This window comes from Salvelinus fontinalis, chromosome 1 (genome assembly GCF_029448725.1).
Source record: "Salvelinus fontinalis isolate EN_2023a chromosome 1, ASM2944872v1, whole genome shotgun sequence".
Classification (NCBI taxonomy): Eukaryota; Metazoa; Chordata; class Actinopteri; order Salmoniformes; family Salmonidae; genus Salvelinus; species Salvelinus fontinalis.
This window is the reverse complement of record NC_074665.1, coordinates 84,994,685-85,017,105: the sequence shown is the minus strand read 5'-3', so window position 1 is coordinate 85,017,105 and position 22,421 is coordinate 84,994,685. Positions and strand designations below refer to the sequence as shown.

Genomic DNA, 22,421 nt, shown 5'->3' with positions numbered 1-22,421 from the left:
CCTACCCAAGAGAGGTTAACCTGTTTGGGCTGCAGGGGCAGTATTGAGTAGCCGGATAAAAGGTGGCCATTTCAAACGGCCTCGTACTCAATCCTTGCTCGTACAATATGCATGTTATTATTACTATTGGATAGAAAACACTCTCTAGTTTCTAAAACCGTTTGAATTATATCTGTGAGTAAAACAGAACTCCTTTTGCAGCAAACTTCCTGACAGGAAGTGGAAAATCTGAAATCGATGCTCTCTTCTAGGGGCTGCCTATTAAAGTCATTGATATTTATTTGTTTAGATGCATTTCATACGTCTTCCACTAGATGTCGACAAGGAGTGAGAGAAGAAATGGAGTGAATAACTTGATCTGGGCTCGTATAATAGCTCTTTGTATGACGTGTCACCAGTTTCCTGTTTTCTGGAGAGCGCGTCAAGGGACCTGGATTTGCCTTCTGATAAGCTGTCGTTATGGACGACTAATATCTCCGGCTTTGATTTTATTTGATACATGTGACTATCATCGTAAAGTATGTTTTTTCAATATAGTTTAATCAGATTATTGAATTTTTTTCGGGAATTTTGCCGTGTTCCGTTCTCTTCCGTTTGTTGACATGGAGAGATTTGCGCCACTTGGCAAGTGTGCTTGCTAAATCGAGAGGGAAAGTTGCCGTTCTAAATCCAAACAACGATTGTTCGCGACAAAGGACCCCTTGTACAACATTCTGATGAAAGATCAGCAAAAGTAGGACCCATTTTATGATGCTATTTCATATATCTGTCGAACATGTTGTGCTAGTCGTTTGCGCCCAGCTTTTGGGTACTCTCTCGCTATACCTAAGCTGGATGTCGTAATGAAGTTATTTTTAGAATTCTAACACGGCGATTGCATTAAGAACTAGTGTATCTATCATATAAAATACAACATGTATTTTTTAGTTATGTTTATGAATAGCTATTTGGTCAGAATATGTGTGTCAGAAAAAGTGTCAGAAAAATATCCGGACGTTGTGGGAAAAAGATGCTACGTTAGCACAATGTATAACCACTGATTTCAGCTCTAAATATGCACATTTTTGAACAAAACATAAGTGTATGTATAACCTGATGTTATAGGACTGTCATCTGATGAAGCTTATCAAGGTTAGTCAAAAATTATATATCTTTTGCTGGTTTGTTACGATCGCTAACTTTTGCTACTGAGAAATGGCTTGTGTTTCTGGCTATTGTGGTAAGCTAATATAACGCTATATTGTTTTTTCGCTGTAAAACACTTAATAAATCGGAAATATTGGCTGGAATCACAAGATGCCTGTCTTTCATTTGCTGTACACTATGTATTTTTCAGAAATGTTTTATGATGAGTATTTAGGTATTTGACGTTGGTGTCTGTAATTATTCTGGCTGCTTTCGGTGCAATTTCTGATTGTAGCTGCAATGTAAACTATGATTTATACTTGAAATATGCACATTTTTCGAACAAAACAGATTTATTGAATAACATGTTATAAGACTGTCATCTGATGAAGTTGTTTCTTGGTTAGTTTGGTTGGTTCTTGGTTAGTTAGGTTGGCTTTGTGCATGCTACCTGTGCTGTGAAAAATGTCTGTCCTTTTTTGTATTTGGTGGTGAGCTAACATAAATATACGTGCTGTTTTCGCTGTAAAACATTTTAAAAAATCGGACATGTTGGCTGGATTCACAAGATGTGTACCTTTCATTTGCTGTATTGGACTTGTTAATGTGTGAAAGTTAAATATTTAAAAAATATATATTTTGAATTTCGCACCCTGCACTTGAAGTGGCTGTTGTCATATTGTGGCCGGCCTCGGGCTTGCAGCCAGAAGAAGTTAAGGCTCCTATTTCTGTGTTATTATGTTATAATTAAGTCTATGATTTGATATAGCAGTCTGAGCGGTGGTAGGCAGCAGCAGGCTTGTACGCATTCATTCAAACAGCACTTTCATGCGTGTGCCAGCAGCTCTTCGCTGTGCTTCAAGCATTGAGCTGTTTATGACTTCAACTCCCGAGATTAGGCTGGTGTAACCGATGTGAAATGGCTAGCTAGTTAGCGGGGTGCGCGCTAATAGCTTTTCAAATCGTTGACGTCACTCGCTCTGAGACCTTGAAGTAGTTGTTCCCCTTGCTCTGCAAGGGCCGCGGCTTTTGTGGAGCGATGGGTAACAATGCTCGAGGGTTGCTGTTGTCGATGTGTTCCTGGTTCGAGCCCAGGTAGGGGTGAGGAGAGGGACGGAAACTATACTGTTACACTGGCAATACTAAAGTGCCTATAAGAACATCCAATAGTCAAAAGTATATGAAATACAAATGGAATAGAGAGAAATAGTCCTATAATTCCTATAATAACTAAAACCTAACACTTCTTGCCTAGGAATATTGAAGACTCATGTTAATTAAAAGGAACCACCAGCTCTCATATGCTCTCATATTCTGAGCAAGGAACTTAAACGTTAGCTTTTTTACATGGCACATATTGCACTTTTACTTTCTTCTCCAACACTTTGTTTTTGCATTATTTAAACCAAATTGAACACGTTTCATTATTTATTTGAGGCTAAATAGATTTTATTCATGTATTATATTAAGTTAAAATAAGTGTTCATTCAGTATTGTTGTAATTGTCATAATTACAAATAAATAAAAACTAAAAATATTTTTTATATTTTGATTGATAAAAAAAACTAATTTTAATTGGTCGATATCGGCTTTTTTTGCTCCTCCAATAATCGGTGTCGGCGTTGAAAAATCATAATCGGTCGACCTCTAGTATATAGACGGGGAACAGACGGTGTACGGTACAGAAAACAATGAACAGAATTAATACGTACCAGCTCCGATCATTGTGATGGGCGATTCAATGTAAATCCACTCATCAGTGTAGACCCCAGAGTGTACGAATATGAGGCCGTCAAAGTGGGCCTCCTGAACACCTCCCAGGGCATCCTCGATGGTGTCATAGTACTGAGGAAGAGGCACCATAGGAAGTGTGTTACAGCGAAGTCACAGTGAACTCATGATGACCAATCACTCAATAACAACACACAGATTAAAAAGCCTAGCCCTGAACTAAAAAGTTAAGCCTATATTAATACAAATAAATTACATTTCTATAGCGCTTTTCATAGAATCTCGAAGTGCTTCAAAAGCAAAAAACAAACAAGCAATATATCATGACAGGTCAACCAGTAGAGGCCAGGTCAACCAATAGAGGCCAGGTCTTTGAAAGCTGCATCTTCTGAAGATGGAGAGGGTCAGCTAATGTCTTGAGTGGAGAATGCTGGTCAGAGGATGGTGATGGAGTCTGCTGCTGATCTTGTAGAGGGCAAGTCTGGGAAGCAGCCTGACTCTTATAGCCACTGGACTTTCTCTTCCACTCTGAAGCACCCACTTGGGAGACACCTCAGCAGCTCTGGGTGCCAGAAAGCTCACCATACAAAGTTCAGAATAGTAGCCAGTCATCCTCTCTACAAGCACTCCCATTACTCTAAAGCTTAGGCAATTAAGATTCTTAATTCAGTGTACATTTTAGTCCAGGACTAGGCTTAATCGGTTTCAAGGAAAATGGCCATTAAACTCTCTCAAACAAACACACTTACAAGCATGTTCTCTCTTCCTTTGTATCTGGCAGGATTACTGTAGAAGTGTTCTGCGAAGCCTGGCTTCACATGTGCTCCTTTATACTGTAAACAAAAACAAAAAAACATCAATGAATCTGGCCATTATTATAGCACAGTAATACTAATGGTGGGATTGCTTCTAGAATCACAGCAATCAAGTTGTCACTCCACTGGAACTTCACTTGCCAAGTTAAATAAAGGTTAAATAATAAAATAAACAAACAAATAGAATTACTGGGACTCCACAGTGTTCTTGCATTCATATGTCTGTACAAGCTGTTGACTGTTTTAGCAGCAGTAGCAGTATCTATATGGTTGAGTGACAGTGAGTGTTTCCATAGGTCAGAGGTGAGTGAGTAACAGTAAGGACAGTGTGGGAAAAGAGGTCATGGGGTCGTTGTCCTACCAGCTGCTGAAAGCTCTCCTTCCACGGGTTGGGCTGCTCGTACTCTTCTGGGTTAATCTGGAAGAACTTCCCCGCCTCAGGATGCATCATGGGACGCGTGTACTCAAACACCTCCATGTACAGCCTCTTCCTGTGAAGCAAAGCAAGGCACAGCCAAACAGGACACCATAAGACAGGCTAACTTCAAGCGATAACACACTGTGGGGCGCAGGAGGGGAAAGAGAGTGTGTGTTCCAGATTGGATCCGTTACATTTGGTTGAAGACACCCAAATTAGGACAACCTAACAATTCCATGCGGAAGCATTTGAAAATAGTTGTGGGTTCAGTGCTAACTAGCATTGCTGGTCCCATTGTTTTCAATTCTTCCTAATTTATGTAAAGCATTACGGGACATTAGAATCCTCGCCTTAACCTTTTATCTTCAACCTAGCTTTGCACCTATGGGTACACTCGGAATAGCTAACAGTCCACCTATTATGCCATCGACTTAAAAGGTGAAGTACAATCAATCAATAGATTCGATTTCTATGGTCTCACCATCCAGACAGACAGAATGAGACAGTGTCTCACCAGCCAGCCAAGCAGCCAGACAGCCAAGCAACTAGCCAGACAGACAACTAGCCAAGAAGCCAGCCAAGCAGCAAGCCAAGCAGCCAACCAGACCGCCAGCCAGCCGACCAAGAGGCCGGCCAGCCAGCCAACCAAGAGGCCGGCCAGCCAGCCAGCCAAGAGGCCGGCCAGCCAGCCAGCCAAGAGGCCGGCCAGCCAGCCAGCCAGCCAACTAGCCAGCCAGCCAACCAACCAAAAGGCCAGCCAGCCAGCCAATCAAAAGGCCAGCCAGCCAGCCAATCAAAAGGCCAGCCAGCCAACCAAAAGGACAGCCAGCCAGCCAACCAAAAGGACAGCCAGCCAGCCAACCAACTAGCCAGCCAGCCAACCAACTAGCCAGCCAGTCAGCCAGCCAACCAAAAAGCCAGCCAACCAAAAGGCCAGCCAGCCAGCCAACCAAAAGGACAGCCAACCAACTAGCCAGCCAGTCAGTCAACCAGCCAGCCAGCCAACTATCCAGCCAGCCAGCTAACTAACTAGCCCGGCCAGCCAGCTAACTAGCCAGCCAGCTAGCCAGCCAGCCAACCAACTAGCCAAGCAGCCAGCCAACTAGCCAAGCAGCCAGCCAACTAGCCAAACAGCCAGCCAACTAGCCAAACAGCCAGCCAACTAGCCAGTCATGGGTTCAGTGCTAACTAGCTTTGCTGGTCAACCAACCAACCAGCCAGCCAAGCAGACAGACAGACAGCCAGCCAGCCAAAAGGCCAGCCAGCCAACCAAGCAGCCAACCAACCAAAAGGCCAGCCAGCCAAACAACCAAATGGCCAGCCGGCCAAGCAAAAGGCCAGCCAACCAGCCAACCAACCAAGCAAACAGTCAATCAACCAGTCAACCAACCAGTCACCCATTTACCAGCCAAGAAGACAGCCAACCAGCCAGCCAACCAACCAGCCAAGCAGAGAGCCAGCCAGCCAACCCAGTCAAGCAGACAGCCAATCAGCAAGCCAGCAAACCAAGCAGACAGCCAGCAAACCAACCAGCCAAGCAGACAGCCAGCAAACCAACCAGCCAAGCAGACAGCCAGCCAACCCAGTCAAGCAGACAGCCAACCAACCCAGTCAAGCAGACAGCCAACCAACCCAGTCAAGCAGACAGCCAACCAACCCAGTCAAGCAGACAGCCAACCAACCCAGTCAAGCAGACAGCCAACCAACCCAGTCAAGCAGACAGCCAACCAACCCAGTCAAGCAGACAGCCAACCAACCAGCCAAGCAGACAGCCAACCAACCAAGCAGACAGTCAACCAACCAAGCAGACAGTCAACCAACCATCCAGCCAAGCAGCCAGCCAACTGGCCAAGCAGACAGCCAGCCAACTGGCCAAGCAGACATCCAGCCAGCCAGCGAGCCAGACAGACAGCCAACCAGCCACTCACCAGAGGATGGGGTCATTGGCCAGTTCGCTGAAGCGTTTGCAGACACATGCTGCGCGACACAGGTCCTGCTCCAGCAGGTAGGAGAAGATCTTCAGAACCACCTCGTCTGGCAGCTTCTCCTGGAGGTAGTGCTCTGCGGGAGCTGCTAGTGATGAACACAACCAGAGGGACACTTTATTAATGGAGGAGGTATTCACACATCCAAAATAATAACAGGAGATGGACAGAAGGTCCAATACAGAGAGTAGGGGCATTTTCAACCTCCAATTCTCATAACATGTTAATCACAAAAACATTTGTCCTTGGTTTTACTGTACTGTGTACGTCATTGTTGTCTTTTAAAGACTTTTGGAAAATTATCCTGGGATGGGCTAAAAGAGATTCTAATAAATACAAATTAAACAAAAACAGACTGTTAGAAAGTATTATTTTACCTGTTAAATCTTGAGACTTTCCTGAGACTCTGGCACGCTTTGCCCGATGGCCAAAGTCTTCTGTGGCTGAAGTGGAAGCACCCTGCGTATAGAAAGAAAAATCGATTGTTATAAGCCTTGACAGCTGACACGTTTTGATGGAACAGACCATGGTCATCTGCTTAAAAACAACCGTATTAATATTTCAGCATTGTTTTTAATAAATCAAGTTCTTCAATTAATCACCACCGCTAGCGAAATACTTATTAATTATGCAAAGAGGAAAGATGAATTATCAAATTCAGCCCATGGGTAAAAGGGTGCCTCATGCTTCAGAAGACACAATTTTGGGTGGAATGCTGATATTGCTCACTAGTCTAGGTCAGAGTACAGCTTTTTGCAATATGTATTTATAACCAGCAGCACTCAGTCCAAGTTAGGTGAGCTGATTCATTATGGCAGATCCATTTTCAGTAGGCAAACAGATAGATATGTAATGAGTAGAGCTGACATGATACATTATTCTATATGTCAGAGATGCATCATGTTTATTCTACATAACAGATTTATATCTGAAAATTCCACAATGCTGTATCTAGTTGAAGGTGCAGCAGAAGCACATCATACCCCTTTTACCCAGAACCCTACTGAGGACACAGAATGACCCACCACCTCTCGGTGACTCGGGCATGTAGCCACTTAAATATTATGTGCCGTCTTTCCACATACATAGGATTTGTCCAAAACGGCACCCTATACTGTATAGTGCACTACTGGTCAAAAGTTATTCACTATATAGGGAGCCATTTGGAACACATCCCATGCTTATGACTCACCTCCATGTTAGTCTTTGCTGGACACGCTGCTGTTCTCTTGGGTAGTAGAGACTTTCTTCGAAGTTGGTACGGACTATTCTGAGCTCCTGGACCGGATTCTTCTGCAACCATATCTGCAGGGACGTCCTCATCTGGAGAGGAAGAGAGGACACAGTCAAAACAACCATATCTGCAGGGACGTCCTCATCTGGAGAGGAAGAGAGGACAGTCAAAACAACCCTATCTGCAGGGACGTCCTCATCTGGAGAGGAAGAGAGGACAGTCAAAACAACCATATCTGCAGGGACGTCCTCATCTGGAGAGGAAGAGAGGACAGTCAAAACAACCCTATCTGCAGGGACGTCCTCATCTGGAGAGGAAGAGAGGACAGTCAAAACAACCCTATCTGCAGGGACGTCCTCATCTGGAGAGGAAGAGAGGACAGTCAAAACAACCCTATCTGCAGGGACGTCCTCATCTGGAGAAGAAGAGAGGACAGTCAAAACAACCCTATCTGCAGGGACATCCTCATCTGGAGAAGAAGAGAGGACAGTCAAAACAATCCTATCTGCAGGGACGTCCTCATCTGGAGAGGAAGAGAGGACAGTCAAAACAACCCTATCTGCAGGGACGTACTCATCTGGAGAGGAAGAGAGGACAGTCAAAACAACCCTATCTGCAGGGACGTCCTCATCTGGAGAGGAAGAGAGGACAGTCAAAACAACCCTATCTGCAGGGACGTCCTCATCTGGAGAGGAAGAGAGGACAGTCAAAACAACCCTATCTGCAGGGACGTCCTCATCTGGAGAAGAAGAGAGGACAGTCAAAACAACCCTATCTGCAGGGACATCCTCATCTGGAGAAGAAGAGAGGACAGTCAAAACAACCCTATCTGCAGGGACGTCCTCATCTGGAGAGGAAGAGAGGACAGTCAAAACAACCCTATCTGCAGGGACGTCCTCATCTGGAGAGGAAGAGAGGACAGTCAAAACAACCCTATCTGCAGGGACGTCCTCATCTGGAGAAGAAGAGAGGACAGTCAAAACAACCCTATCTGCAGGGACGTCCTCATCTGGAGAAGAAGAGAGGACAGTCAAAACAACCCTATCTGCAGGGACGTCCTCATCTGGAGAGGAAGAGAGGACAGTCAAAACAACCCTATCTGCAGGGACGTCCTCATCTGGAGAAGAAGAGAGGACAGTCAAAACAACCCTATCTGCAGGGACGTCCTCATCTGGAGAGGAAGAGAGGACATTCAAAACAACCCTATCTGCAGGGACGTCCTCATCTGGAGAGGAAGAGAGGACAGTCAAAACAACCCTATCTGCAGGGACGTCCTCATCTGGAGAAGAAGAGAGGACAGTCAAAACAACCCTATCTGCAGGGACATCCTCATCTGGAGAAGAAGAGAGGACAGTCAAAACAACCCTATCTGCAGGGACATCCTCATCTGGAGAAGAAGAGAGGACAGTCAAAACAACCCTATCTGCAGGGACGTCCTCATCTGGAGAAGAAGAGAGGACAGTCAAAACAACCCTATCTGCAGGGACATCCTCATCTGGAGAAGAAGAGAGGACAGTCAAAACAACCCTATCTGCAGGGACGTACTCATCTGGAGAAGAAGAGAGGACAGTCAAAACAACCGTATCTCAGGTTTTGATACTGTGACCAAAACATCGCTTTTGCAACCGTTTGACTTGGCAGTGCAACACACATTTTTAAAAATACAAAGGCAGGGGAATGCCCGTGTGCGTGTAGGGCCTGTCTACCGCTGTGTAGCCATTAGCGATGCCAATGACAGCCTAACGTCTTCGGGTAGATGGAAATGCAACTAAAAGTTATCTACAAAGTAGCCTCTGCCTACCTGGCAGAATCATGATTACTTGTATCAATCCAGTGGCCATTTGTTTTGAAGTGCGATACAGACATAGGCGGTAAATTGAATAACAATCACCTACTCCATTCTATACAGAAGTAAATAAAATCATTCAAAATAGGCTACGACTCCAGAAAGCATGCTTTGGCCACAGATGATCATTAGCTTCTTTTAAAAGAAAAATCTGTAAATGTATTTTTTATATCGCATAGCATGCTTTCGGAAGGGCACACAATTTGGGTAGCACGCACGGCAAATACCAAAGATGATTGTTGAGTTGCGACCATCAATGAAAAGTACAGACCCAACAAGGCATTTCGCAATATGACATCATAGTTTGGAAAGCAAATGGCTATTACTGTAAAGAGAAGACAATGAAAAGACTAATCTGTATTTTATAGTTAGCAAAATTCTCAACTTAATTGATTGAACAGCATAAGCCCCCGCTAACTCAACTCTGGACCTCGAAGCCAGTTCCCTTGCATTTTTTCATTGCTCCCCTCTAATCAGGCACCAATTTAAACCTTTAAAACCAGGTGTGTGCAAATCATTTTCAGGTAGAAAAGAAAAGCAGCAGGCTCCGGACCTCGTAGGGTAAGTTGAGTATCCTTGATATAGCCCATCCTATTGGCTCATATCCCCGGTGAGTGCGCATATTCACTATCATTGTTGGGTCAGTGGCACGTTGTTGGGTCAGTGGCACTTTGGCAATTTGTGCCTCACCTTCTCGTAGGCCCATTATATGGATCAGACAACGCTGTTTTTATTCATCTGTTTGTCAGTGTCAGCAGAGTAGTCTACCCTGTAAAAAAGACCCTGCTACTGTCTCCAGTCAAATAAAGTCATATAATTGCATGAAATGTGTTTATAAAAGGCCAAGAAGCGTATCTGATATAGCCTATAGGAGGAATGGGCAACTCCAGTCTTCAGGGGCCGGAGTGGTGTCACTTTTCCCCCCATCCCTAGCAAACACAGCTGACTAAAACTAATTGCATTCTAAACTGAAGACCACTATTAGTTGGTCATTGGAGTCAGGTGTGTTAGCTGGAGCAAAAATGTGACACCAATCAGGCCACCGAGGACTAGAGTTGCCCATCCCAGGCCTATAGCCTAGCCCTACTCTACGCCACTATGCACTCAGCCATGCAGTCTTTTTTGCTAACAGTGATTGAGTTATATTATTAGTCTAAATTATGAAGATCCGGAATAGTAAGCCATCTTACATAAGTCTGCAAATGCAATGATGCATGGAATACTTTGTCATAAAAGGTGAAACGTGAAATTCACACCACCTATGGCTACAGAAACACAGCTAGCCAACCAGTCTGGCGCCACCTCAATTAAAGAGTAACTACACACCAGTGGAGGACCATCCTCCTCAGTGAATTACATAAAAATAAAATACTTAAACATTTGTTTTAAAGTTATCCTTATTAGATAAAACTATACTAAAGATATTCACATATCAAATAATTTATTAAAGACACTGTTTTGCAATGAAGGTCTATAGTAATCTCAGCAGCACTCTGTAAGGTAGCACCATAGTGTAGCCGGAGGACAGCTACCTTCTCTCCTCCTCTGGGTACATTGACTTCAATACAAAATCTAGGAGGCTCATGATTTTCACCCCCTTCCATAGACATACACAGTAATTATGACAACTTCCAGAGGACGTCCTCCAACCTATCAGAGCTCTTGCAGCACAACCTGACATTGTCCACCTAATCAAAGGAACAGAGAAAGAATATAGTAAAGAAAGCATAAGCTACAGCTAGCACTGCAGTGTATAAAATGTGGTGAGTAGTTGACTCAAGAGAAAGACAATAGTTGAACAGTTCTGAACAAATTAATTTCTTCCAAAATTAAGGGAGAGCTATATTTGGTTGTATTATTATAATATTTTTTAAACTTTCACTTTGCTAGCAAATGCAGCTACCTAGTTTAGCCTACTTAAACACCCGGCTCAAACCGAGTGGGATGCTATGTCAGCTGGCTGACTATCCAACACTGGACCTCCTCCAAGTCAGTTGGTTTTATTCATTTATTGCCACTGGGGCCAGCCGGTGTAACTGCTAAACTGCTTGCTGGTTATACACTGTACTGCATGATTGTAGCGGGTTTACTAACGCGTTAGTCCTAGTAGTTCTAGTTGACTGACGTGACAACGATGTAGGCTGTGTGTAGCGGTTAATGGTCATGATACAATATGAAGGTTTGGCTTGGAAAGGTTTTTTCGCCTAGTCACAGACAACTGATGTGTTGTGTACTGAGGTCCACAAGCGAAGGGAAAAGGTGAGGAGGAGAGCGCGTAGATAGATGCAAGAAGGAATTATATACACACAAAACGAGCAAAGTGATTTGTGCTGTTTTTATGTGGCTGGTATGAAAGTGAACTTTGCGTGTGCTCAGGCATGTATTCATTCTGCAGATTCTGTTAAAATGTTTCTTAAATGGAAGCAAACAGAATGGGGATAAACATACCTGAATTTGTCCAATAGAAACTGTTGGACTAACAATTACACACTAGATCAGCTAGATGCAAGCAAGATTGTGCAAAGCGGTATTGAATGTGAAACTGTCACCATGATTACAAAAATGTCTCAACCTTGTAAACTTTCATTCATAGGCTAGAATGTAGCAACCTAAAGACGGGTACAGGGAAAATGTGTGTATCAAGTAGTAGGCCTAAACCTAGTGATGTTTTATTAAGCTAGGTGAAGGGAATATGAATGACAGTCAACCAATATGCTGTGATAGAAATAAGGCCATCCTCATGAAGCATTTTTATCATTGTCCCTCATCTTAAAACGCCACTGACTGCAACACACACACAAAAACAGCCATAACAATGACATGATGATAGCAAACCATTCAGTCAATTCAATACAACAAAATGTTTCCTGTGACAATGTGAAGTAGCCTTGTTTATAAAAGAGAACAGGTAAATAAGAGGACATGGCTGGAATAAAATGGAAGCTAGTCCTGAGAACTCTGCATAGGCGATGACTAGTAGAAATGCCAGATTACGGCTGCAATGCAGCAAGCCACAGTTCCTTTGCACAGCTCAAAGATCTTTAACAGAGGAGTTCTATAAGTCGTCCTGCTTCTCAGATCTCTATGACTGACAGCAGAGTATTTGGCCACATTCCATTCCTCTGCAGTCAAGCTAGGAGTCCCTACTGTGGATCCATACGTGAAGCAGTGAGTAATTTGACTTCCCTGCGCCTGATGGCACTTGAGTTCCCATTCAAAGCATTAAATAGTACCCGCAAAACACTAGTCTCAACGTCAACAGTGAAGAGGCGACTCTGGGATGCTGGCCTTCTAGGCAGAGTTCCTCTGTCCAGTGTGTGTTCTTTTGCCCATCTTAATCTTTTCATTGGCCAGTCTGAGATATGGCTTGTTCTTTGCAACTCTGCCTAGAAGGCCAGCATCCCAGAGTTGCCTCCTCACTGTTGACGTTGAGACTGGTGTTTTGGGGGTACTATTTAATGAAGCTGCCAGTTGAGGACTTTCGAGGCGTCTGTTTCTCAAACTAGACACTCTAATGTACTTCTCTTCTTGCTCAGTTGTGCACCGGGGCCTCCCACTCCTCTTTCTATTCTGGTTAGAGCCAGTTTGCGCTGTTCTGTGAAGGGAGTATTACAGAGCGTTGTTCGAGATCTTCAGTTTCTTGGCAATTTCTCACATGGAATAGACTGACGAGTTTCAGAAGAAAGGTCTTTGTTTCTGGCCATTTTGAGCCTGTAACCGAACCCAAAAATGCTGATGCGTCAGATACTCAACTAGTCTAAAGAAGGACAGTTTCATTGCTGCTTTAATGAGCACAACAGTTTTCAGCTGTGCTAACATATTTGCAAAAGGCTTTTCTAACGATAAATTAGCCTTTTAAAATGATAAACGTGGATTAGCTATCACAACGTGCAATTGGAACACAGGAATGATGGTTGTTGATAATGGGCCTCTGTACACCTATGTAGATACTCCATTAAAAATAAAATTTGGCCATTTCCAGCTACAATAGTCATATACAACATTAACAATGTCTACACTGTATTTCTGAAAATGTGATTTTCTTTCAAAAACAAGGACATTTCTAAGTGACCCGAAACTTTTGAACGGTAGTGTACATACAAAAATACAAAATATGCATGAAACTGACGTTTTACCATCTGGCTTCATTCACAGACCAGTGATCACAATGCTAGCAGCCTACCTGTTTAGGCTACCTAACAAAAGTAACCAATAGAAAATATCACTTGCATGGTTTATTACTTGCGATGGTGACTTTCATGAATCTGTCTGTGTGAAACCATTGACTATCGTGAACCCCTCCTCCCCTTCGTGTTCTCATAGGACATGTCATGCCAACTGAACGTGACCCAGTCTATTGAGTATCAACAGTTGTGCTGAACAGAGCAGGTGATAGAACCCAGGGGACCAGGATAGCATGACCAGAGACACATGGATGGTGGTGTGTGCTGATCATAGAATTACTTGAAGGGGGAAAAAAGCCTTCTCACTAATTCTAATTCTCCAGTCTAATCTCCCCTTTAACATGTGATAGCATTGGCTATCCTCCCCTTTAACTGTAGTCATTTCCCACTAACTAAACCACTGTGGTCTTCAATCTCTTCAGCACGATATGGGCCAAAAAAATCCAATAGCATTATTATAATTTGTTTAACCAAAGATTGTGATTTGACTTGCAAAATAGATCAAAACACTTGGGTGAACTGTTGGAATCATGGAAATATAACAATTTATAGTAAGTGGAAAGACGCATTGTTCTTGTTTGGAACAATCTGTTGACTGCATTTGACCTAACGGAACAGCATTGAAACTTCTCGTGAATATAAAAGTGAGGAAGAACCACTGCTCGAGTGACAGAGGGCGGAGCTTGGTGTGTCTGGGAAACAAACTACACAAATTACACACGGCTGAGAGGCCTTTCAGAATATTGCATGCCACGGACTAAATATACTTAAATGAGTTACAAAGATCTCCCTAGAGGGTAGCAACAACAAAACCAGCCTCTATCCTATCATGTCTTTGCAAGCAGCAGCTTCATGACCAGGGCATAAAATTAACACCCGACAAGTGCGGGTAGGTTTTAGGTATTGGCGGGTAAGAATGTCTACTTCACCAGCCACGTTGGCATGTGGTCAATTTGCAGGGCTCTACAGTGCAAGCATTACATTCGCATTTGTGAATAGTCAAGTATGGGCATATGTGCGAGTTGCGATTTCTAGCAGAAAAACGCTGAAGTAGCTGTTTTCAAAGTATTTCTACTGTTTTGTTTCATAGCTGCTTATAGCACAAATAAATACATATCCTACAATCCACCTTGCGCAGCAACAGCTTTGCGTACTGAGTGAAGCGCTGATTGATTCATTTTTGGAGGCATAAACAGGCATGAACGTTGGTCTAATTTACTCAAGTCAGCAAAATGTCATTGTTGTGGCTGTTTTTTGTGCATGTTTCTTGGCTATTTACATTGTTTTGTTTAATGTTAGTTTGAATGTGCTGCTTCCACTGATGTCGAAGAGAAGCTGTCTACTACTAAGTCACATTCTCACTCACACCTCGTGGCCACATTATCACGGTAACCTCCCGCCTTTAAAGGAGCTGCTGAACATTTTTTCTCATCTGATATTTTGGTTAAAATAACAAATGAAATTGAGCAATATGCCACATTACTTCTTACTAATACATTTCTTGTTCTGGAAACAATACAAAGCATGGTCATCAGTTTATGTAATTATGGGGGAAATTATTTTGGCTGGTAAACAATCTGAATGGCTGATAGATTTTCTCCTCATCTACCTGCCACCGTGGTTGAATATAACAAAAAAGTTAATTTGGGCCCTGTTCATGACTATTGAACTCTAAGAAGAGATCAGATTCCAGGCCTGACGAACAGGAGCAGGCCGATCAGCAATAAAGAGTTAAGAGTTGTTTGGGGGCGTAGGCTAATGGCAACGGGGAAAAAAATCAAGAACAGCAATGATTCCAGACCAGTCCTTCCCACTACTAAACTTCTAATCCGTGACCTTCACTTGGTCCAAAGACTATTACATCATCAAAACCACATCGTAGTTTCAGATGCAGCAGGTCTGAAAAAGCCACGTCTTATGCCCGGAAGACATGGTACAAACGATTCACAACATGACAATGATAATAACCTTAACGGTCAGTTGTACAAACAAGATATGGCAAAGCAGCTGGCTTAGTGAACTAGGCTACCACTCAGCACATCAGGGTCAGAACGTCTATGTATGTGTACAGTGTCACACAGACAGGGAAGGTTTCACAGGGCCTGTCATTTTGTATCAAGCCTAACTATAGACACACATAGGCTAAATCACATGATAGGCCTATCAAGAGGCATATAGATAGATATATATGGCTCTGGGCCAATATACACTGCTGACAGTTTATTAGGTACACCTGTTCAAGAAAATGGTTTGCACCTACAGACAGTCACGTGGCCGTGGTTTGCTACATAAAGCAGGCAGACAGGCATTCAGTTACTGTTCGATTGAACGTAATGGGCAAAACGAGCGATCTAAACGACTTTGAGCGTGGTATTATCATCGGTGCCAGGCACGCCGGTTCCAGTAACTCAGAAACGGCCGGCCTCCTGGGCTTTTCACGCATGAGTGTCTAGGGTTTACCGAGAATGGTGCGACAAACAAACAAACATCCAGTCAGCAGCGTGGTGGGGCAAAACAGCTTGTTGAGGAGAAAGGAAAATGGCAAGGATCGTGCAAGCTAACAGGTGGGCCTCAAACAGGCAAATAACGGCGTGCAGAACGGCATCTCGGAACACAACTTATTAGTTCTCGTCACGGATGAGCCATTACAGCAGACGACCACCCCGGGCTCCACTCCAATCAGATAAAAACAAGAAGAAGCAGCTCCAGTGGGCACGCGATCACGCCACTGGACAATTAAGGAGTGGGAAAATGGCGCATGGTCTGACTTAGCGTAAGTAGCATGAGGCCATAGTCCCCTCCTACCTGGTGTCAATGGTGTAATGGTGTGGGGCAAGTTTCTGGCACACGTTAGGTTCCTTGATACCATTGGAGTAATGTTTCCATGCCCCAGAGAATTCAGGCTGTTCTGTAGAAAAAGGAGGCCCCCGGCCCAGTACTAGAGGGGTGTCACTGATAAACTGAGTGTATGTATGTATGCATATATATATATATATATATATATGATGTTTATATAAATCATTGAGACAGGATTCATTCCCTCAGGAATCAGCAGACTATGACAAAAGTTGGGAGAAATACAACAGATTAAAGTTCAGCCTTCTAGCAATGATGCACAGAGCCTTCTAGTGTCCATGATAGTCCAAAGCGTATAGGCGTATGCACAGCAGTGTTCTACAGGGTCGCGTTAACGCACAATTCTTTGTTTTCTCAAAGAAAAAAGATAGACCGCTTAAGAAATATCTTGCTGCGTTTTGTACACGCAGATCTAAAAATGCTTATTATTGTAATTTCTAGTTGGCATCAGACTCATTTTGTGCTTCAGTTGCACTTCTCCACTTGGATGAGAATTCACGAACTGGCATTCTAGCAGCAGACAGCACTCTGACTGATGTGTAGATACTTTTCTCAGTGTAGCATACTTTGGTCTGGTAAAATGCCAGATTAACTTCAATAATAACATTAGGAAATGTAGCTGGCTACATTCTATGGTTAACATTAGAAATATGATGAAAATGAAGTTATTTTCTGCCAAATGTGTTGCACTAGTGTATTTTCTGTTGAGGAAAACTATAGTTGCACGCAGGGCCTAAAATTGACACCCGCCACCTGCGGGTAGATTTTGGCATTGGCGGATAAGATGTCTATTTCTCCAGCTCTTTGGCGGTTGGTCAGGATGCCACAGAGTGAGCACTTCACTTGTATTCGTTAATAAAAATAGTAAAGTATGATCACATTGAAAACCATTGGAGCATTTATTTTACAAAGTATTTCTGCCATTATGTTTCATAGCTGGTAAATGATTTGCGCAAAGTCAAAGAACTATGAATCCTATACAGCCTATCCCACTTTGAGCTGCAACACTGCCTGGTTAGGGACTGTGCGCAAGTGAAGAGCGGAGTTAAAGGTTTGTTTTTGGAAGCGCTCTGCACAGGCAGAAAAGTTGGTCTAATTTACTTCAAACTAAAGTGAGACTGTCCTTGTGTTTAACTATTTACATAGTTTTGTTCACGAGCTAGGTTGTTTTCAACTTTTGAGTTTCAACTGCTAGGAAAGAGAAGACAACGCAGCTATTAGACTCAATCTCACATGACTTGAGTTGCATTACCATGGTAACCTATCCATACAGTGAAGCATGATAGTGGCAGCATCATGCTGTGGGGATGTTTTTCAGCAGCAGGGACTGGGAGACTAGTCAGGATCGAGGGAAAGATTAACAGAGCAAAGTAGAGAGATCCTTGATCAAACCCTGCTCCAGAGCGCTCAGGACCTCCGACTGGGACAAAGGTTCACCTTCCAACAGGTCAACGACCCTAAGCACACAGCCAAGACAACGCAGGAGTGGCTTGGGGAGAAGTCTCTGAATGTCCTCGAGTGGCCAACCAGACCCTAAACTTGAACCCCATCGAACATCTCTGGAGAAACCTGACAATAGCTGTGCAGCGACGCTCCCCATCCAAACTGACAGAGCTTGAGAGGATCTGCAGAGAAAAATGGGAGAAACTCCCCAAATACAGGTGTTCCAAGCTTGTAGTCATACCCAAGAAGACTCAAGGCTGTAATCGCTGCCAAAGGTGCTTCAACAAAGTACTGAGTAAAGGGTCTGAATACTGATGAAAATGCACTGTATATGGATGACATAAAGCCAGACACATTTAAACAGTTAGGCTATTGATTTATAGACCTAATCAAGTTGGGGTTTGCTCGATCCTCAATTTTCTTATACAACTAAGCTAAGCCCTAGTCGCATAGGACAAGTAATACTAGAGAATGTTGGTTATGTAATTATTACCCCATAATGTCCGTTATTCCAGAAGATGACTCGGACGTGATTCGGATTTTTCCAAACTGCCCCCTGCTCTTTCTCTTTCTGTTCTCTTCTTTTAATAAATTGAGCCCAGGCGATAACTGGGCTACATTGATAATTAGAGCTTGATTCCCAAGTTTCTAAACCATACCAAACCATCTTTGGTATAGTGTCACCATAATATTTGAACTGAGGAAGTATGATCATAAATATTAGGATATTTTAGACATCCGCAGAAGACGTCCTAAATGCCCCCCAGCCTTCAGATGTGAACTAAACAGTGCACTTGCACTTACAATTAGTTTTAAGGCTGTGGATGCGAAAGTGAACTTTCCACTTCCAAATGTTTAGGCAGTTGTATGCTGCTTTGTGATCCATTTACAGCAAAGGTTACATTAAATATGCGCAATATTTTTTACTGATGCATTTGCCAATATTCAATTAATACACACAAAACATATGAACAAAAGCATTCACTGTGAAAGTTAATACATGTAGGCATTCATATATAGGCTATGAGCAACACTTCGTTCAATGTGTCCAATCAGTTAGTTTTCTTGCTCAAACCACAAGCAACACCTGTCAAACTCAGACATTTATCTCAAAATACTGGGATATTGATTCGCATGGGACTAGTATTATCAGAGGACCCTGGAGTTTGCCAAAAAACAGTTGATTATTCTGGCTGGATTTGTAACTCTTCTGCAAAGTACATATGATTGACATGGCAGATTCAGGCGGGACAAAATTACAGTTGTGGTGTCTTGTGCCAGTAAAACTAATCCTGTCAGAATAGGGCTTAAGGCAAGGACTTTTTCCTCGTCTCTGCTGCTACTGCCTCCGCCGCAATGTTCTCAATCCCAATATGCTGGTTCATTTTGCTATTATGCACATAGCAACATTGGAAAAGGTGCCAATTCTACACCGCACTGAAGATTACGTCTCAGAACCGTGGACAGCAACCATATCGAACGCGGTGGAAAGCCCATGTTATAAAATTATAATATATTTATTAGCATTGCACCATCATTATTAAATAATATAACCACATAAAATGTCAGTATCACATGTATTAATGTGATGGACTGTGCCATCCCTGTGGCCTCTGCAATGGATTAGTCCACTGAGTAAGGCGCAAATCAGATGGGTGTCTTGTGCACCACGAAAAAATTGCGACTGCTCAACTAAAGACATCTCGGTCGACTAACAGCCTATCGACTAAACAATCGACCAGTCGACTAAATGGGGTCAGCCCTACTAAGGACACGTAGTGTGTCGGGTTGTGCTCCACCTTTGTTTTAGCATCAACAATGTATCATTACTGGGGAACAAACCAAGACTAGAGGTGGGATCCTGGGGGTGGTGGGGAGTAGACAGAATAAAGACCTTGATAAGAAGAAGCTGGGTTCACTTACTAAAGACAGCCAGGGTTAAGCTGCATTGTTCCTGTCATGGTTCCTGTGCCCCACTAGTTAATCATCCAACAGATCAATGGAAATTGGCAACAGAGGCGCATTTATGATTTTGCCAACATCAGCTAAATTACATTTCAGGTTTTTAGGGTACAAAAGTAAAGGAAGATCTAATATAATTGAATACCAGATACATGGATTGGAAACAGTTTAAGAGGTGGTAGTAACAAAAACAAAACAGTGTTTCAGGCCGATGAAGAATGCAAATGTCTATATGTAGGCCTGTAATCTGTAAATGAAGCCTAGGGCTAATCTCTATTCTAGTGTATGCCCTTCCATATCTGAAGTAGACCGAGCCCAGGTCACAAATGCCAGTCGCAAACATTCTTATTCAACTTCATATGTTTCCCTAAGACTGCATTTAGACAGCAGCCAAATTCAGATCTTTATTTTACTCATTGTTTTTTCAGTTTTGAAAAAGATCTGATGTGAAAAGATCTGAGGCGAGTTTAACAAGGCTTGTTTGCGGTGAACATTTTGCCAGAGTAACAATTTCAGTTGAACGATTTGAATACACATTCCAAAATATTAGTGAAAAAACAAACTACTTTTTGTAAGGATTACTGGCTTTTTTTAGCAAAAATATTCAAACTGAAAATGACTTGGCGATTCCTACTAAATACAGTTGAAAGTCTCCATGGGCACTTGACTATTTTTAGCGGCAGTTTAGACCCAAAGCAGACACTTCCATTTGCCACATACTACCTTCTCAGACTGTTCGCAAACGTTTTCAAACTGTCGCGGCTAACACAAAACAAATGGAATATGTTCGCTAATGTTAGGCAAAGTTCACTAACTATTTCCCTTGTTGAACGGATCTCTGATGTGATTGGTCAAAAAAACAATTAGTGGGAAAAATCTTAGAATTGTCTGCCTGTCTAAACGCAGCATAACTAATTAGGAGAAAATGTTTTCTAACAATTGGAGGTATATTTTTACCAATTAGAGCAGCTATTTAGCTAATAATTGCAATAACATATCTGTAGACTGTGGTTACTACATGCTGTGGCCACTGCTATTGAGGCTACTAACGCTGTCTCTGCTCCACACTCCAGCACAATAAATGGCGGTAATGCAGCAACATAGGATGCCAACAGCCCCCCCCAACAACAAAAAAATAACCACAGGAGAAGGCTGCTAGTATAACTGTAAATCGTCCCCTCGCCCCGACACGGGCGCGAACCAGGGACCTTCTGCACACATCAACAAGTCACCCACGAAGCGTCGTTACCCATCGCTCCACAAAAGCCACGGCCCTTGCAGAGCAAGGGGCAACACTACTAATAGGTTTCAGAGCAAGTGACGTAACTGATTGAAACGCTACTAGCGCGTACCCGCTAACTAGCTAGCCATTTCACATCCGTTACACTAGGTAGTGTCCTTTGTCCACGCCGACATGTACTGCTTTCCGGCAGTTCTGTTAACAGTACGGTAAGTAGCTAACTAGCAAGGACACTGGTACACTGTGTCCTTCGCCTCCCGAGCTCATAACTTTATGGCGCGCAAAAGTAGCTAGCTAGTTTAGCCAACCCAACTACCCTTACCGTAACATTCAATTAACTGGGAAAGCAGTGTTCCACAGGCGTTGGCGAAGGACACTGTGTGCCGGTGTCCTAGCTAGCAGTCGTTAATGGCAGTGTCCGCAGCATGTAGTGGGTGTGGCATGTAGTAAGGGTCTGCAGATGGACTAATTCAGAATTGCCCAAAATATCAGAATTGGGCTGTCTGTGTAAACGCAGCCAATATAGCCTCGCTAGCAAAAGTTACATGCACCTCTTCAATTCAAAGAGGCCTCAGATCACCATTTGAACAGCTGCCTTGACTATGTTGAAGCTGCCTCAGCTAACGTTATTTGTATGGCTTGGTCTATCCTGTACTACTAGTGCTGGCTATCTGTCACTTATTCAACAAGTTAGTTAGTCACGTTAATTTATAGTCATTACAATAACGTAGCTGGCAAATTGACTGTTGTAAACCTAGTTTTATCAAGCCAACTGAATCATCTAAAGTTAGCACTCACAAAAAGCTCTGCTGACGTGACGGTTGGTCCCTTCAGGTGAAATTCCCCTGCATTTAGAAATTAGTCATCTTTGTCTAAACATCAGCTGGCAAAGTACCGGTAGTGAGCCTATTTTTTTTAGATTATCGCACATAACATAACATTTCAAAGGTAAACAATGTATCTTTCGAAAGAATGCCTGGTTACCACATTGCTAACCCACTGTGCGCTTCGGGACACAACGCTGATGGGTGTCTGCCCGTCAGATGTCAATCCCAACACAGCCAGACCTTGGTGATTTACCGTAGTGAGACACCGCACATAGACAAAATGGATAAACTAGCTAGCAAATTTAGATGCGTCAAGCTAATTTAGCTAACTGCCTAATTTAGTTTGCGAGAGGAACGTTAACCACAACTAAACGTGATGTATTCAGCTACTATGTAGTTAATTGAACTATCCATGCTGAATATAATAACCAATAGTATTCTCTACAATTTGATGTGACTAGATAGCCAACTACCTAACTGCTTTAGCTAACGTTAATATTAGTTAGCCAACACAACCACAACTCGTCTCCAGACCAAACGCAACTTTGGTTAAGTTAACAGGGAAGGCGTAATTAAAAGAAACAAATGTGCCGCCAATGTGCTAATTTAACAATCATTGTATGTAAATGTGCACTTTGATAATTTCCTAAGAGCTATTCAAACAAAGGCGTAGTTCCTGGCTAGTTGTCTACTGATAACGTCATCATGGGTTGCCAATTTTCTTGTTACGTTAGCGTACTAGCCAGCTGGCTAAC

General features: G+C 43.0%; 1 protein-coding gene across 3 annotated transcripts in view; it reads right to left on the bottom strand.

Moving 5' to 3' along the window:
- LOC129862874 (F-box only protein 11) overlaps nucleotides 1–22,421 on the bottom strand; it is a 43,967-nt gene that overhangs the window by 21,030 nt on the left and 516 nt on the right. For 2 of the 3 annotated variants that reach the window (XR_008760843.1, XM_055934941.1), the window contains exons 2-7: nucleotides 7,267–7,397; nucleotides 6,452–6,533; nucleotides 6,018–6,162; nucleotides 4,033–4,162; nucleotides 3,606–3,689; nucleotides 2,838–2,970 (exon numbers count right to left, since the gene is read on the bottom strand). Coding sequence is in view for 2 of the 3 variants with exons in the window: in XM_055934941.1 (XP_055790916.1) it covers nucleotides 2,838–2,970; nucleotides 3,606–3,689; nucleotides 4,033–4,162; nucleotides 6,018–6,162; nucleotides 6,452–6,533; nucleotides 7,267–7,397 (705 nt within the window). In the remaining variant the exon portion in view is untranslated. The remainder of the gene's footprint in view (nucleotides 1–2,837; nucleotides 2,971–3,605; nucleotides 3,690–4,032; nucleotides 4,163–6,017; nucleotides 6,163–6,451; nucleotides 6,534–7,266; nucleotides 7,398–22,421) is intronic. The other variant, XM_055934950.1, reaches the window with a different exon arrangement.